The sequence below is a fragment of the Montipora capricornis genome, chromosome 8 (genome assembly GCF_036669925.1).
Source record: "Montipora capricornis isolate CH-2021 chromosome 8, ASM3666992v2, whole genome shotgun sequence".
In the NCBI taxonomy this organism is placed as follows: Eukaryota; Metazoa; Cnidaria; class Anthozoa; order Scleractinia; family Acroporidae; genus Montipora; species Montipora capricornis.
The window spans coordinates 6,701,784-6,716,783 of NC_090890.1; the positions used below are offsets into that span (position 1 = coordinate 6,701,784).

The window sequence follows — 15,000 nt, forward strand, 5'->3', positions numbered from 1 at the left end:
TGTGGATTTCTTTGACAATCCCAGGGCATAGGTCTAACTCCCCCAAGGAGGATTCCAATTTCATCTGAGTATTCCGGTTTTGCTTACTGGTAAACTGAACGTTTCTGAAGCATCCATCCTCACATTCAGTCCCAGAAGTAACAGGGGCACAAAACGCTGCTCAGCTGCAGCTATGAGTAGCAGATCAGGTATTCAGTATACTGTAAATAATTTCAATAAGCACTAATACTAGCGAGTCTCCTATTGGTTAGAAGTCGGTAGAGCACACAAACAGTACTGTTAAAAGGGATTGTTCCATTTATGCCCGCCTTACTTATCACTTATCAGTTTCAGCATTTTTCAGGATAAACTATTCACACCTAAAGTGCACCCAATCAACGAGTAAAATCATCTAGCACTAGACAAAGCAAAATCTAAAAGTCTCATTCTCAGAAGGGAAAGGCCAGTTAAAGGTACAGTTTTTAAGTGGACCTTGGCGTTGTTAACCAATTCAAACCTTTTGAGAGCCCCCAACTGACGAGTAAAATCGTTTGACGTAGGAAAATCTATATCTGTTTTGTTACCTCGTGTGTCACTTGCGAACTTGATTTTGGAAACAATAGGTTTCGTTGGGTAGGACCCAGCCTGTCAATTGCAGCATGCCATTCACAGAGGGGCTGTCTATTAAGCTGAAACTGTACGTCAACCAAGACTTGTCCACCTTTATTATCCAGCTGTAGCTCTGAGCAGATCCCAGGCGACAATTTCAATACTACAGTTTTTCCCATGATGTCTACCATTTCAACAAGTGCCTCGCACACCTTAGAAAAATTACTGCCTGCCAACTTAAGCCAAGCAGTCTGAACGTTTCGGCTGAGGAGTCGACCAGTGGCATAATCAGGTTGGGGTGCTCCATCCTCCTTGAAAGTGAGAACTCCCAATAATTCCCCTTTGTCAGCAAAAATCATCTCAGATCTTTTGCCAGGCACATGTTTCTCAGTTTGCAATGGAACACTGCGAAGAATAAATCTGGGAAAAAAATATGTTTCAATAATTTCTGCTCTTCATTAATGGAATCATAAAACAAGCCCGGGGGGGGGGGGGAGGGGGGGTACTCCCTTATAAGGGCTTAATGGGGACGTGCGGCCAGCCAGCGGGATTTTTGTCTTGAACAGGGTATCGAATTTATCCTTTTTTGTCTTAATCAGGGTATCGATTTATCAATTTTTGTCTAAAAGTGGGTTAAATGTCTTAAACAGGGTATCAAAAATCGGAATTATGTCTTAAAATGAGTAGGAAAATCAGCGATATTTGTCTTAAACAGGGTCAGGGTATGAGGGGGCGCGCTGCACCTCCCCAACCAGGGATACATCGAGTACCCCCCCCCCCCCCCCGGGAAAACAAGTCAGAACATTTCTTTTCAGTCTTGTTACAAATCTATTTCTTTGATACAAAAACTAACGATTGCGGATGTTTTTCTGCATCTTAAAATCGAGTAACATTCAAGACTCCCTATTTTAACAGGCAGCTTGGGTTTTACGATCAGTTTCATTTGCACTTGCGATCGAGGAGGCACAAAGTTATCTGCTTGTCCCTTTGTCACATGTTCTCCTCTGAAATAAGGTGGTGATGATGATCAGTGAGGATGTTCAAAATGATAACAAAGAGAATAAGTAATTTCCACAGTCCTAGTCTGGAAATTTGAACGGAAAGAAGGCATGGCATTGGTTTCAACTAACTAGGCAAATTGCACACAAATCGTGTCAAGACATCTAACGTTTACCTTGAAATCGCCTTTTTCATGAAGAGTTCTTCCGTAAAAAGTAGTTGATGCATTGCCCTGTGGTAGTTTTCCTCAGTAAGGTTGACTGCAACAACTTGTGCTGAAACCACATTTTCAATCCTTGGAGGCAGTTGGTATGTGGTTTCTTCAACCGACGCAGCCATTCCAGAGGATACAACAACCTCGACAGAAGAATCTGTCCAAACCTCAGGATCTGGTTTGAGTTCTTCTCGAGTCGCTGAAATCATATCTAAGGAGTCCTTGTGGACAACATCGACGTTTAAACCGTGCAACAAGTAAGGTTTCTTCCCAAAATCAAACCTAAGACACTGAGTAAATGTCCGATTCGGGATGGATATTTTATTTTCGAAGAGAACAGCAACTTCAATCTTCACTTGACCTGATGACACTCCTGGCTCAGGTAGGGTGCATGACCAGCGTTCATCTGGCTCAACAAAAACAACTCGTTTGTCATTTAAAAAGCCACAGACTCTAGTTAGTCGATAGCAGTTGTGGTAGCGATGGGTGAGGTCTACTCCTCTAAGCATGCCCACATCACGTATCTATAAGACAGCAAAAACACGCTTTTCTTAGGACCATCGCAGGGACTAGAAATGAGATATGCACCCATCTTTTGTTAAATTAATAAATCCTTTTTTACTGTATAAATTATTTTGTAGGCTTTAATTAACAGTTTAGTTTTCTCAGTTCTTTCATGGTAATTTTCTGCTTTTGTATTAATTCTTTTTCTAACCTGAGGCGTTAGCCACACAGGGGCTTATTTAACACTTAAAAACCCTCATAATGCACGTTTTGATGACAAGTACCATGCAAAAGTAAGTTGATGGTCTCTTTTGAGTCTCTAATCTCGACTCGATCCTCAATCCTTGATTCTCGCGAGACCCAAGTACTGAGGATTGAGGAAAGACAATCGAGAATCGAGTCGAAGGAATGATTCCTCGATAGATTAATAGTGCAAACGCAACTGGGAATATGAATAACAGAAAAGCCTGCCAAAGTTTCTCGGTGAATGTTGTTCGGGAGTAACGCAGAAAACCGAGCGAGTTTAGCCCTCTTTCGAATCTGGTTGCTGAAATTGGGAAAAAATCACAAGAACAACGAACGACACTATTTTCGGTGCGATTGCAGAGGAGATAATCATTCTTCGGCCATATGATCGAAGCATACTCAACAATCACACGGACTGTAAACAGTCTTCGATACTTTTGGACCAGCGTGGTATTTCAAGTTTACTCCATATGCTTCTAATCGAGAGTGCAATCTGCCCGAAAATTTAGCTGTAACCTACAATGTAGCTTGTTATTGGAAATTACTTCCACGGCATTTCAAGAGAGGAAATTTATTGAAACTACAATCATGTATTCTGTGCGATTGCGAAGGACAATTATTCTTTGTCCGTAGGATCGAAGCACACTTGACATGTACTTTCTCCTGTGATGATGCCGTTCTTGGTTCGCTCGCAACGCCTGTTGTTTTCAAAGAACGAAACCTGATACTGGTGAACAAGTCTAGCACCAACATTCCACCATCATATAACTTTCCTTCAGATCATTGCATTTAAGAAGAGATGTAAAAATACCTGAATCGTTGCGTTACTTGTTTGGGTGTGTGGTATGCAAATATCTCTCAATGTTTACATTGGAAATTTACATTCCATTCACAATAAAATCCATCACGCGGTAAAGCTCACTGTCTTGCTTTTGTATTTTAATCCATGACATAAGCTTGTACTTTTGAAGAGAGGATACACTGGAGTGATAGCCGCTATCTCGTTTTCTTATTAAACAGTTTCTGTTGTTATTTACTGTAATTGAGAAGTAATGCTTTTGCGAAAGTTGAATCAAGTATGAATAACTGACAATGTTTCACGTCGGTGATTTCGCAAGAATCGAGTGTCTAGGATCGAGTTTGATTTCGAGTGAATTGAGTCTCGATCCTCGACTCAATTCTCGATCCTCGATTCTCCCAAGAATCGAGTCGAGATATATAGCACATGTAGTTTTTCCTTTTTTTCTTTCCCTACGTCTTGTGGTACAGAGTTCCAAATCTACTGTTTAATTTTCACTGTTAGAAGTTATCCTTGGCCGTCTAGTTGTGTCTTTTCTTAGGCCATTTAGCTTTCTTCACGTCTCAGAGAAATCACCAATACGGTTTGTAATTCTCGGTTTCAAGTTTGTTGATATTTTCGTTTTTGTCGCCCATGTAATTTACATGCTCGTTTACTCTTTAAACTTTCCTGCTTTAGAACCAGCACTTTGCGAAAGAGATCCTTACCAGGATGTTTATCTTCCATGATTTTGAGAAACCAATTAAATGTCAGTAGCTTTTGCTGATGTGGTTTTCTTGCCACTACATCTGTTCTCATCGTAATCAGTGTCTGATGCGCCTTCAGTTGGAGAGATGGCTACAAGTTCGGTCAGAGATGGGGCTCGACAGCCCGTGTTTCATCCCCAGAAACCCAGCAAAGTGAGAGTGGTCTCTGCTTGTGCTGCACGTTTCAGAGGGACTTCCTTGAACGACAAGTTACTTCAAGGACCAGACTTGACGAATAATCTAACTGGAGTTCTGATTGTGGCAAGAACCTGTTGTGTTGATAGCAGATGTGGAACAAGTGTTTCTTCATGTCAGAGTTAATCCCAAAGACTGCAACGCCTTACATTTTCTTTGGTGGGAGGACAGTAGCTACACAAAGAGAGCTAGAGGAGGTCCCAGAAGCTCACAGACTCGCTTCTCATCTGTCGAATCTCCTCGTTCAGGAGGGATTCCACCCTAAAAAGTGGATCATCAATTATCGTGAGGTTTTCAAGTCCCTACCAGCAAGTGAGAGAGCCCCTTTGATAAGGGACTTAAGACCTTGAAGATTTGCCTCTGGATTCTGCGTTAGAAACCAAATGGGATGTTAAGAGGGATACCCTTACCTTTAAGGTTGCTAAAGGCCGGTTTACACGGTGCGACTTGTCGGGCCGATTTTTGGCGGTGTCTTTGAAAAAAATTGGGCCGACAAAAAAAACCTGTTGCACTGCAACAGATTTTTTTTGTCGGCCCGATTTTTTTCAAAGACGCCGCCAAAAATCGGCCCGACAAGTCGCACCGTGTAAACCGGCCTTAAGAGAGAAGTTTGGTACACAAGAAGAGGAACACTATCACTAGTTTTTGGATTGTACAACCCCCTGGGTTTCGCAGCTCGATTTATCTTGCCAGCAAAGATGCTGTTGCAAGAGCTCTGCAGGCAACACTATGCCTGGGATGAACAGATTGCAGATGAGAAACTTGCAAGATGGAGAACCTGAGCTGAGAACCTCTCAAATTTGGAGCAAATCAGATGCTCACGTTGGGCTTTCTTGAAGGCTTCCTATTGAGCAGTGGAAGGGTTCAGGTATGGTGTCATGAAGTAGGGGCGACATGGGTAACCACTGTCTCCCAAGAGTAAGCCGTCCTCTAGGGTTCGAGGTTGGGCTTGCAGCTGCTGTTCAATAACTGAATCAGTGAAAATGAAGCCGTCATGTGTACTTCCTGGCCATTTGGCCACAATGTTGGTAAAGAAGCCTGAAATGTGTCGGCAATGTGTCGGTATCACATCGGCCGACAGGTTACCGACAGCCGAACATGGGAGCTCTTACTCACTTTTGCCTACTAATCATAATTTTTGCAAGTGTATTATTATTACCTTTAATGATTTTATGTGCTAATAGCACCTTTGTTACAATTAAAAAAAACCTTTTAGAGGGCAATCCCTTCAGAATTTAGTTAAGAAAAATTTTGACAGGTAAAAAAATTATAGCCATATGTCTCCCCAGAAAGTGAAAAAAAGAGAAGCTTAAGTTTATATACAGTATTGCTCGAAACTATTTGTGCATTTGCCGCGGTTCTGACTAGGTGAAAGCGCAGGTTCAATCCCCAGTTTGACCGAGGTAAAACCTCGTCTACGGTAACCGAAAGCCGAGGTTTTACCTAGATTTTTTCCGGTTGAGTTACGCCGTGGTTAAGAGGGGACGCAGTACGCTTTTATTTGGAGCAGATGCTATCAAAGAAATCTGCATATTTTTGCAGATCAATCGCAGCGATAATTAGTATGCGTATTTGCGGTATTTACAATCTGGGAAGTAAAGCGTTGATCGTTTTTCTTTTTCCAGCAAACGACAAGATTTCTAAAAGTTGTTGGAAATCTGTTTAATACAGATGTTATAAAGATCAGCAGAAATTCTATCAAGAAATTTACACGTGTTTGGGAAAACTCGTCTTAACGGTGACTCCGCTCGTCTAGCGGCCGCCCTTGAAAGATACGCGAAAGTCATTTCGATCTTATCGACCAAAAGATGGAAGAAAACGATTAACTTTACAAGTAATTGTCAGCCGTTCGAGCAACGTGGCTCTCCATTTGTTACAAACTTGTTAAGCAGTTCAAATCGAACAACGTATTTCATGAGCTATCACTCTCGCTTGCGTGACGGAAGCATGCAGCTTAGTTTATTTACATTTTAACTCGCCAAATTGGCAGAGACTTCATTGAACTCGTCTATCGTGTGATCGTTGAAGCATTAATTTAAGTTAATCTTAACAATTCAGAGGAATGAATATTTCTGAATTACAAGCTCAACTGCTGAATTACCTGCCACTTATTATTTTGAATCAGAAATGATCGTAATTAACGCGCGACAAGGAGTGGTCAGGAGTTGCTTAAAAACTTGGGGAATACAGTTACGGTTCTTCGCTGGTGTAATCTTTAAGTCATTACATGTTGTAGTAAGGTTTAGTTCAAAGTTAGAGCTTTCAACAACTATCCCGTAAACATTTCTATTTGGACCGGACGCAAAATATGAAGAGCTTTTTATTCTAAACATACATATTTCCTGTTGGACTGCACTGGCGGCGACTTAAGTTACGCATAATCCACACAGTTTTTTAAAAGAAATGCCCCTTTACCCCTTTGGAAGAACTGTTCATCATGAAAGCGAAAAACTTACAAGTTATTAAACATAAAGATGTAAGAATTAGGCATCATAAGAGGTTATCAACATTCTCTGTTCTCAGCTGTCACGGCAAAATGAGATGAACATATAAACAGTGCGTTGTGTTGCGTCGGTGCTGTGAAAAACAGTTTGGATATTCATTCTTTACCTTGGGGAGCTACAATCACTGTCATAAGTCGTTGGAACACCCACCCCCTTTCCCCCGTTCAATGTTGCATAGCGCAATGCACCCAAACTAACTGTTCAGTACGTTTTAGTTTCTAACCAACATTGAAAGGTGGGAGAGGGAGGGATGCTCGATTAATCTCGTCGGTGTACCAACATTGTGTCACTGATTGTCTCTACGTGATAAGGTGTAAATTTCATGTAACGATACATGGCAGTCAGTACTGGAACGTTCGCGTAAAGATGGCTGTGCCAACATGCCACGTTTTTCGCCTCTTAATTAAAGAATAAAAGTAATAGGGGTATATGCTATTCCCATAGTATTCAGCTTATTAACCAAAGATTTTGATTCCTTAAGATGGTTTTTAGAGGATATGTCTCCGCTGAGATTAGAGCAACAGTCTTTCAACTACGAAGGAACACTGATATGAGCCTTAGAGCCATAGCAAGGGCATGCGGAATTTCACTGACTTCAGCTTGTAGGATTTTAAAAGGGGGAATCCGGAGAATTTCATCTTGCCCAAAAAGAAAGGGACGCCCGCAAAAACTAACTGCCCTGCAACAACGTCTCCTGATTCGAAACGTCAGGAAACTGAGAAATGAAAATCCCAGTTTTTCTCTCAGAGGTTTAATGCGGGAAAGTGGGGTGAGCAGTGAAGAGGTTTCCGAGAGAACAGTGAACCGCTTACTTCAACGCCAAGGATTCCACTATTTGCAGATGCGAAAGAAAGGACTATTGACTAAAGATGATATGCCAAGGCGACTTACATTTTGCAATGTAATGAAAACAATTTATGATGGCGACGTTTGGACGAGGCAAGTGGCATTTTACTTGGATGGGGTCTCATTCGCTTTCAAAACGAACCCATTAAAAGTGGCAACGGCACCTAAAGCAAGAATTTGGAGAAAACGAGGCGAAGGATTAAGGTTCGGATGCACAGCAAAGGGCAGCAAGGAAGGAACTGGTAGTAAGCTAGTGAAGCTTTTTGTAGCTATAACCTATAGTGAGGGGGTAGTTCTTTGTGAGTCGTATGATCACCTAACGGGTAATTTTTTCGCTATTTTTATTGAAAAGCATTTCAACTCATTATTCCTCAAGGCGAACAAAAATGGAAGTAGGTTGTGGCTGCAAGATGGGGATCCTTCACAAAACAGTAGAGCTGCAAAAAGAGCGATGGAGAATTGTAACTGTGATATGTCTCTAATTGAAATTCCTCCCAGAAGTCCAGACCTTAACCCTATCGAGAATTTTTTTCATTTAGTGAGAGTAAGACTGAAGGATGATGCCTTACAACTAAAAATAACTAAAGAAACCTTCGATGAATTCAAAGCCAGGGTAATACGCACTATTTGCAGTATTCCAGTTAATATAATAAACAAAACTATCGCTTCAATGCCGCAGCGCCTTCAACAGATTATTGATAACAAAGGTTGCGGCATTAAATGTTAAACAGGACACAAATTTTCTTAATATATAAAGATGTCTCCTAATGTGAATTAGCAATGTAATGTTGAAGTATCTTAATATAATGATGTACAGCCTAAAACAAGATCAACACATGAGGGAGTGAGAAAAGGTTGTAATCTGTTTTTAAACGGGTTACCATTGTAACCCGTCGAAATTGATAAAGTCAAGTACTGTGATAACCTTTTAAAAACTCATCGGGTTACAATGGTAACCCGTTGTTTATTGCGTAACAGTATACAGCGGAAATCATTATAATGTACACTGAAGTGCTACACTTCTTAGGTGTGTAGTCTTTTTTTTTTTTTTAATTAAGGAAAATAAGTATTTACTCATTGCTTTTAGTATATTGCGTTTGTAATTTACTAGTGATTTTGGTATAGTATTTAGGAGAAGGCTGCACGCAGAGTAATAAAACGTGGCAAATGTTAATGGTACACTAAATCAATGTCATCATTACGCCCATTGCTGAACTGTTGATTCGTTGGAAACTTGTCGTAACTGAAAGGACTCTAAGACAATTTCAGCAAAACACTGTCGAGAAGATACTTTAGTAGTATCAGCTTGACTATACGTTATAAGGTAGACACGTCTTACTTCTCTTACTCCTAATTCTACTTGTGATGACTGTTCAACTACAGCGCTATCCATGTTTTCTATGTTTGAAAGCCAATTTTCATTACTGTAATCAAATCTCAGACCACCTGCGATGTGACGCGACGCGTTGCTACGTACAATAGCATGATGCGTTGCTATGCGTTAAAATGAACTAACGTTTATTTAAGAAAACATGAACTTTACAAAAATTCAGTTCCTTACCAGAGGTATTCAGTGCTTCCAAAGGCCACACAACAATTTTCATAAAATGGTTGCGCAAATTCATTACAACATCAAAAGAATACACACTGGATATCTTCAGACGTACAGCAACGTGACATGATTAGGTTAAGGTTATTCGATACTTTATTCAATAATACAATCACTGTCATAAGTCGTTGGAACACCCACCCCCTTTCCCCCGTTCAATGTTGCATAGCGCAATGCACCCAAACTAACTGTTCAGTACGTTTTAGTTTCTAACCAACATTGCATAGCGCAATGCACCCAAACTAACTGTTCAGTACGTTTTAGTTTCTAACCAACATTGAAAGGTGGGAGAGGGAGGGATGCTCGATTAATCCCGTCGGTGTACCAACATTGTGTCACTGATTGTAGGTGTGATGATATTAAACAATGCTTCATGGCGCAGAATGGCTATTGTTTGTAGGACATATACTTGCTTTCTGGCATAAATTACTTTTGTCTCACCTGAACTCCCATGTGGGTTCTTAATAGACTCCAATTGGTTGCGGTTAGTTTCTTACAAATGCAAATCTACAGGAAAATGCTGGGAGGTGCCAATACCCGGGTAGTGGAATAACTGTCCATCAAATGTACAAGCAGTTTTCAGGCAGTAGATTTCCGAACAAACCTGATCACTCCGAATAGTTTGATAGAAAATCCTACATCTCATTTGCGACATGATTCGCGACAGCTTAAGCCCGGTTCCCACTTGTGCAATAAGCACAAGTACAAGCGTAAGTATTAAAAAACACGTGTGGGAACCGGCTTGAAATAAACGTGAAATAAGCATAAGCGTAAAGCGCAACAAAGGAAAGCTTATCATATGGTTGTGTTTATTTCACATGTGGAAACCGGCGTGAGTTTGCACAAGAACGACGATTCGCACACCATCTTGAATCGAATCTTTCTTCTCGGACGTTATTACTACGCTTGCGTATGCTAAATTTACTTCGGCTTGTCTCACTGTGTAAACGGCGCAAGCTTACCTTGTGCTTACGCTTGTGCTTATCGCTTTAGTGGCCGGTTCGTATGTTGTGTCATGAGCGTTTTTAACACATTTTTACAAAGCCTCTTGTGGACTGGAGGCAGACCTCTCGTTGCGACCAATGTTTACCACTTTTGTAAATTGTAATGACAGAGAATTTCGTAATTTTTGTCTTTGTTCCTGTCACGTTTCATTTTATATCATTCAGAGCTGAGAAATCATCAACCGTGATTCACGCGAAACATGCTTGGCTTAACTTTAATTACGTTCCAGACGAGCCAAACTCCCCTGTTTTCTCTGTTTGAAAATGGGCCAAAATTGTCATTACTTTAATTAAAAAAAAAAAAAATCGCCTTAAATACACGAACCGACTAGTTGGTTTTCTTTCCCGTGTGACAGTCATTGAAGCGTTGTTCGCAACTCTAATGCGTAAAACACAAGTGTGCGCCGCTCTCTAAGAAGCTGACCAGTACGAAATCGACTCGCTGGCTTCTCTGAGTTTTTTATAGTTTGTCGCTCGATACATTTTCGGTTTAGATTTCTTTTTGCCCGATTAAGAGATTGTCGATGCTGGAATCGCGATCAATCTTACGGCTGAAACCAAGCACAGATATTTTAATGCTTTTTATTGTGGCCTCAAGTCCCAAGCAACCGTTAAGCTGGCGGCATGAAGCCAACATGATGAATGAGTTTCTGATGCGTTTCGGACGCGTTACGCTGGTGACATGAAAGGGAAAGGGAAAGGGAAAGAGAAATGATGATGATCAAACTTCTCCGCACAATTATTTGTGGCAGAGTTGAAACTTTTTTGAAGTTATATTAAACGCAATTCAACTTACCACGAGCGAAAATCGATTCGGTCTGACCGGGTTGTCGGTGAATCAAACTAGTCAAAATTGTTTGCACGACTCGTATAAGATAGCCGCTTTCACAGAGCCTTCGGTTAAAAGTGTGGCTTTTCTAATAACTTTTTTTGACTGAGTTCTCGAAAGACGCAGTGCTTCTCCTTTGTTAAAGTTCTTTTAAGAGCTAAAATGCGGCGAGATGAGAAGGTCGTAAATCAGGAATTTTGAAATTTGGGGTCCTAGACTTCATTTTCTAGGAAAACAGCGAGTACGTCAGCATTTCGCTATTTCCGCTGAGCAGAATTTGAAAGATTACTGCAAACACTATCTCCTGTGTGAGAACAACACTGGTCTGGTGCCAAATCCTCCCTCTGGTGATAACTTACGACTTTGGATGTCGGCTTCAATCGTAAATATTCGCCAAAGGTCGTAACAAAATCCGGTAGACTGAAAAGTACATTGTCAACCTTTATGGAGCACCCAAGGGAACAGTGGAGGCGGAGCTAAAGCAAGATTCATGAACCCAGTGTGCCTGCAGTTATGCATATTCATGAGCAAAATGGCTCATTATCTGCTCATTATGTGATACGAAATGAAAGAGCGCAAATTTCCAAGTAAATCCTTTGCCGCGATATTTGACATCTTAACATAATGTCTGAATTTACTCTTTAAAGAAACTTTTGCATGCTACAAGTTCATAAAAAAGTTGGTCCACAAACAAGAAATTTTAAATAGAAAAAAAGCATTTTTGAATTCTCATATAAAATGGTTGAAAAATCGCTCGCATTTTAACTCAAATTTCCAATAGTTTTTACAAGTCGTGTCCATCTCCCGAGCGTCTCGATAAAATAAGTGTAATCTGGTCTTCATTTTGCAGCCTACAAGTTAGGACTTTTACAACCGAGATGCTTTTAGAATGAAAATTAAAGTTGCGCGTTTGCCCATTTCTGGCGCCATTTCTTTTAAAAATGTTGTTTGTCACTTTCAAATTTTGCGCTTTAGCGCGTCACTTGTATGCTAATGAATGATAAGTCATATGAATATTAATGATGTCCGGCCATTCTGCGCCATGTTGCAAAGTACCATTGTTTTCCTGCGGCACATTACCTCAAATAAGTCTGCCGCGGCATTCGGTTGCTTTCGTCTTTGCCTCGGTTGCGGTTTTCGTCCAACCTAGGTGATTTCGCGGTAAAAACTATCGGCAAAGACGAGGTATTACCGCATGCAAATGCACTAATAGTTTCGAGCGGTACTGTATCACTACATGTACTTCCCCATCTTTGGAATTTTGTAAACGGACTTAACATTTATTTCCCTCACCTCTGTGGTCGCAAATAGCTTGTACGTTAATGGAATAATATCCCTTTCGATTGACATAATCAGCCTCATTTTGGCTGGGCCCTTGAACTCTGGGTTCCATCTACGCAACCAATTACTCCTGGGAACCCTCCTGTTAGGAGTTCGAATGTTCTTGAGGATGGGTAGCTTGCAAACTAAACTTAACGCAGAGTTGTCGGAACAATAACAAGAAGATTTATTCCAAAATGAACGTAGTTTGCCCGAAGTAAAACTCTAAACAGCACGAACTCGATAAACTTACACGGCCTCCGCCAACTTGAATAAACACTGCTTCTCTTACACTTGACTAAACACAGCTAACGCCAACTTTCTTCGCTTGTGAAACACTAGTTAAAAAACATCACTCAGACTCGCTTGCTTATAAAATATACTTTCACAATGAGATTCTGGAACTGTCTAAAACAGTAAACAATCTAATTATAGAAAGATTACAAAACACACCAATTTAGAAATGCTTACGTACAAGCCGAAAAATAAACAAACTACGAACTCTCGGGAAGCTTCTAGAAAGTAATCTAGTCACGCAATGCTATTTTTCGTAACACCTCCCTTGCAGAAAAACCCTTCCTTTGCTCACTGAATTTCAACAGTGGTGGTCGGCCAACGCATAAACTTGTTCCACTTTTGAATCAGTGCCGAGGACACGTCACGAATTATGTGAGAAACGGGTGACTTTGGTAGGCCCACGGTATCGCCAATCACTTGGGGGAGGCTTCCCGAGGCGAAGAAATGTAGTGCCACAAGCATTTGAACAGCTGGCGACAAAGCATGGTTTCGCGAGGTTTGTCATTAAAGGTCTTCCCGGAGAAGTTTGACCAAAAACTCAATGGACTTGTGGCCTAAACGAAAACAACTCCTGAGTTCTTCCTCCGTAAAGTTTGCTAAAGCAATATCATGCATCCTGAACTTCTTTTCTTGCCACGCAACCGGCAAAAGGTCAAACAATACTGTAAGTCTGCCATTTTGTTTGTTTTGAAAAAATTTATTCCACAGTTAGTTAGTTAATCCATTAATGTTTTAACAGCTTTGGGCCAATAAACATGGTAAGTTGCGTGATTCGAAGTCCTGCTGACTATGTGGCCGAGTAGAAGTTTGGGTCTGGTCACCAACAAAACTAAAAAAAATTAACAATATGCAGAGCAAGAACCGCGCTCGGCCCATGCTTGTCATTTGCTGATCTGAGAGAATATCTACTAACAGTTCACAAAATTAATATAGCTTGGCGCCAAACCATGTTGAGCCTTGAAAACCATAAGGACAATGGGAAGCCAGTGAAGCGGCGTGAGGACTGGTGTGCTATTTGAATATCGAAGAACAAGACACGTGACTCTAGCAGCAGCATTCAAAACTCTCTGAAGGCGATCACATTAGTACTGAGGAATACCATACAACAGAGAGTTACAATAATCAAGATGGCACGTGACAAAAACACGGATAAGTGTCTTTGTCGACTCAACAGAAAGAAATTTTGAAGGCTTTCTTGCAGTTCGATTTATGACTTTTTCTACATTTGATGAGCATTCAACTCCACTGTTTAGATTATTAGAAATTATGAAGCTTTCTGATCTTGTTACATTTCATATTGCACTTTTTATGCATAAATTTCATAATAACTCATTGCCTTCGAATTTTGATACCTTCTTCAATTCAGTGCTTAATATTCATAACTACAATACACGAAGTGCAGCAAATCAATCTTATTACCTGCCTCGAGCTAGAACAAACTATGGAATATTTAATATTCGCTTTCAAGGACCAAAGGTATGGAACTCTCTTGGGAAAGATATAAAGTCAACTCCTTTTAGTAAATTTAAAAAAAAACTAAAAAATGAATTGCTGTGCCAATATTAATTTCATTCTGGTTTCTGTTTTCCCTAGGGTAATGAGTTTCTTCTCAATTTATTCTGTGATTTATTTGCTGCCTTAAATTTGATTTTTCGTTTATTATATTCAGGATTTCATCCAAGTTTATCTGTCCTTCTCCCCATGGCTTGTAAATTTTCTTTGTCCTTTTTATAGTTATCTATACATGTAGTTCAATGTGTGTGTGTGTGTGTGTGTATGCATCATTCTGACCCTTATGTTGTAATTTATTCTATGTAGTTTGGTTTCCTAGCCTTGTTAACTTTCTAGTTATTTTAGGAAGCCAACACCCCATTTAGCTTTAATTCTTACTTCATGTACATTAATTTTTTTTCAAGTATAAGGGGTCAATAAAAGTTGTTGTTGTTGTTGTTGTTGCAGACGATACCAACAAGGACATTCATTGCCATTCGATCATCAAACCATGCATCCAGGTTTCTAACATTCGATTCTGGTATTCCATGTATGGCGGAAGAGCCCCCAGGGGGGAGCTATGCAATAAAGTATGTATGTATGTAATGTCAGCTGAGCCAATTTTAAAAGAAGCAATGTCGCCCTTAGATACCTGTTGGCGAATGCCGATGACAATAAACTCTGTTTTGATGTCATTAAACTTCAGTTTAATTAAGAGAAATGAGCAATGACCGAACTTCAGAAAAAACCGCTTCCAAGGCCAAAACTGCATGATCCTGCACTATAGACAAATCAGGACGAAACGACAA

The 15,000-nt window shown here is 40.3% G+C and overlaps 1 protein-coding gene across 2 annotated transcripts in view; it reads right to left on the reverse strand.

Moving 5' to 3' along the window:
- Positions 1 to 15,000, reverse strand: part of LOC138059328 (3'-5' exoribonuclease HELZ2-like) — a 119,032-nt gene that overhangs the window by 71,857 nt on the left and 32,175 nt on the right. For both annotated transcript variants that reach the window (XM_068904897.1, XM_068904898.1), the window contains exons 7-8: positions 1,763 to 2,325; positions 564 to 1,008 (exon numbers count right to left, since the gene is read on the reverse strand). In XM_068904897.1, coding sequence (XP_068760998.1) covers positions 564 to 1,008; positions 1,763 to 2,325 — 1,008 coding nt within the window. The remainder of the gene's footprint in view (positions 1 to 563; positions 1,009 to 1,762; positions 2,326 to 15,000) is intronic.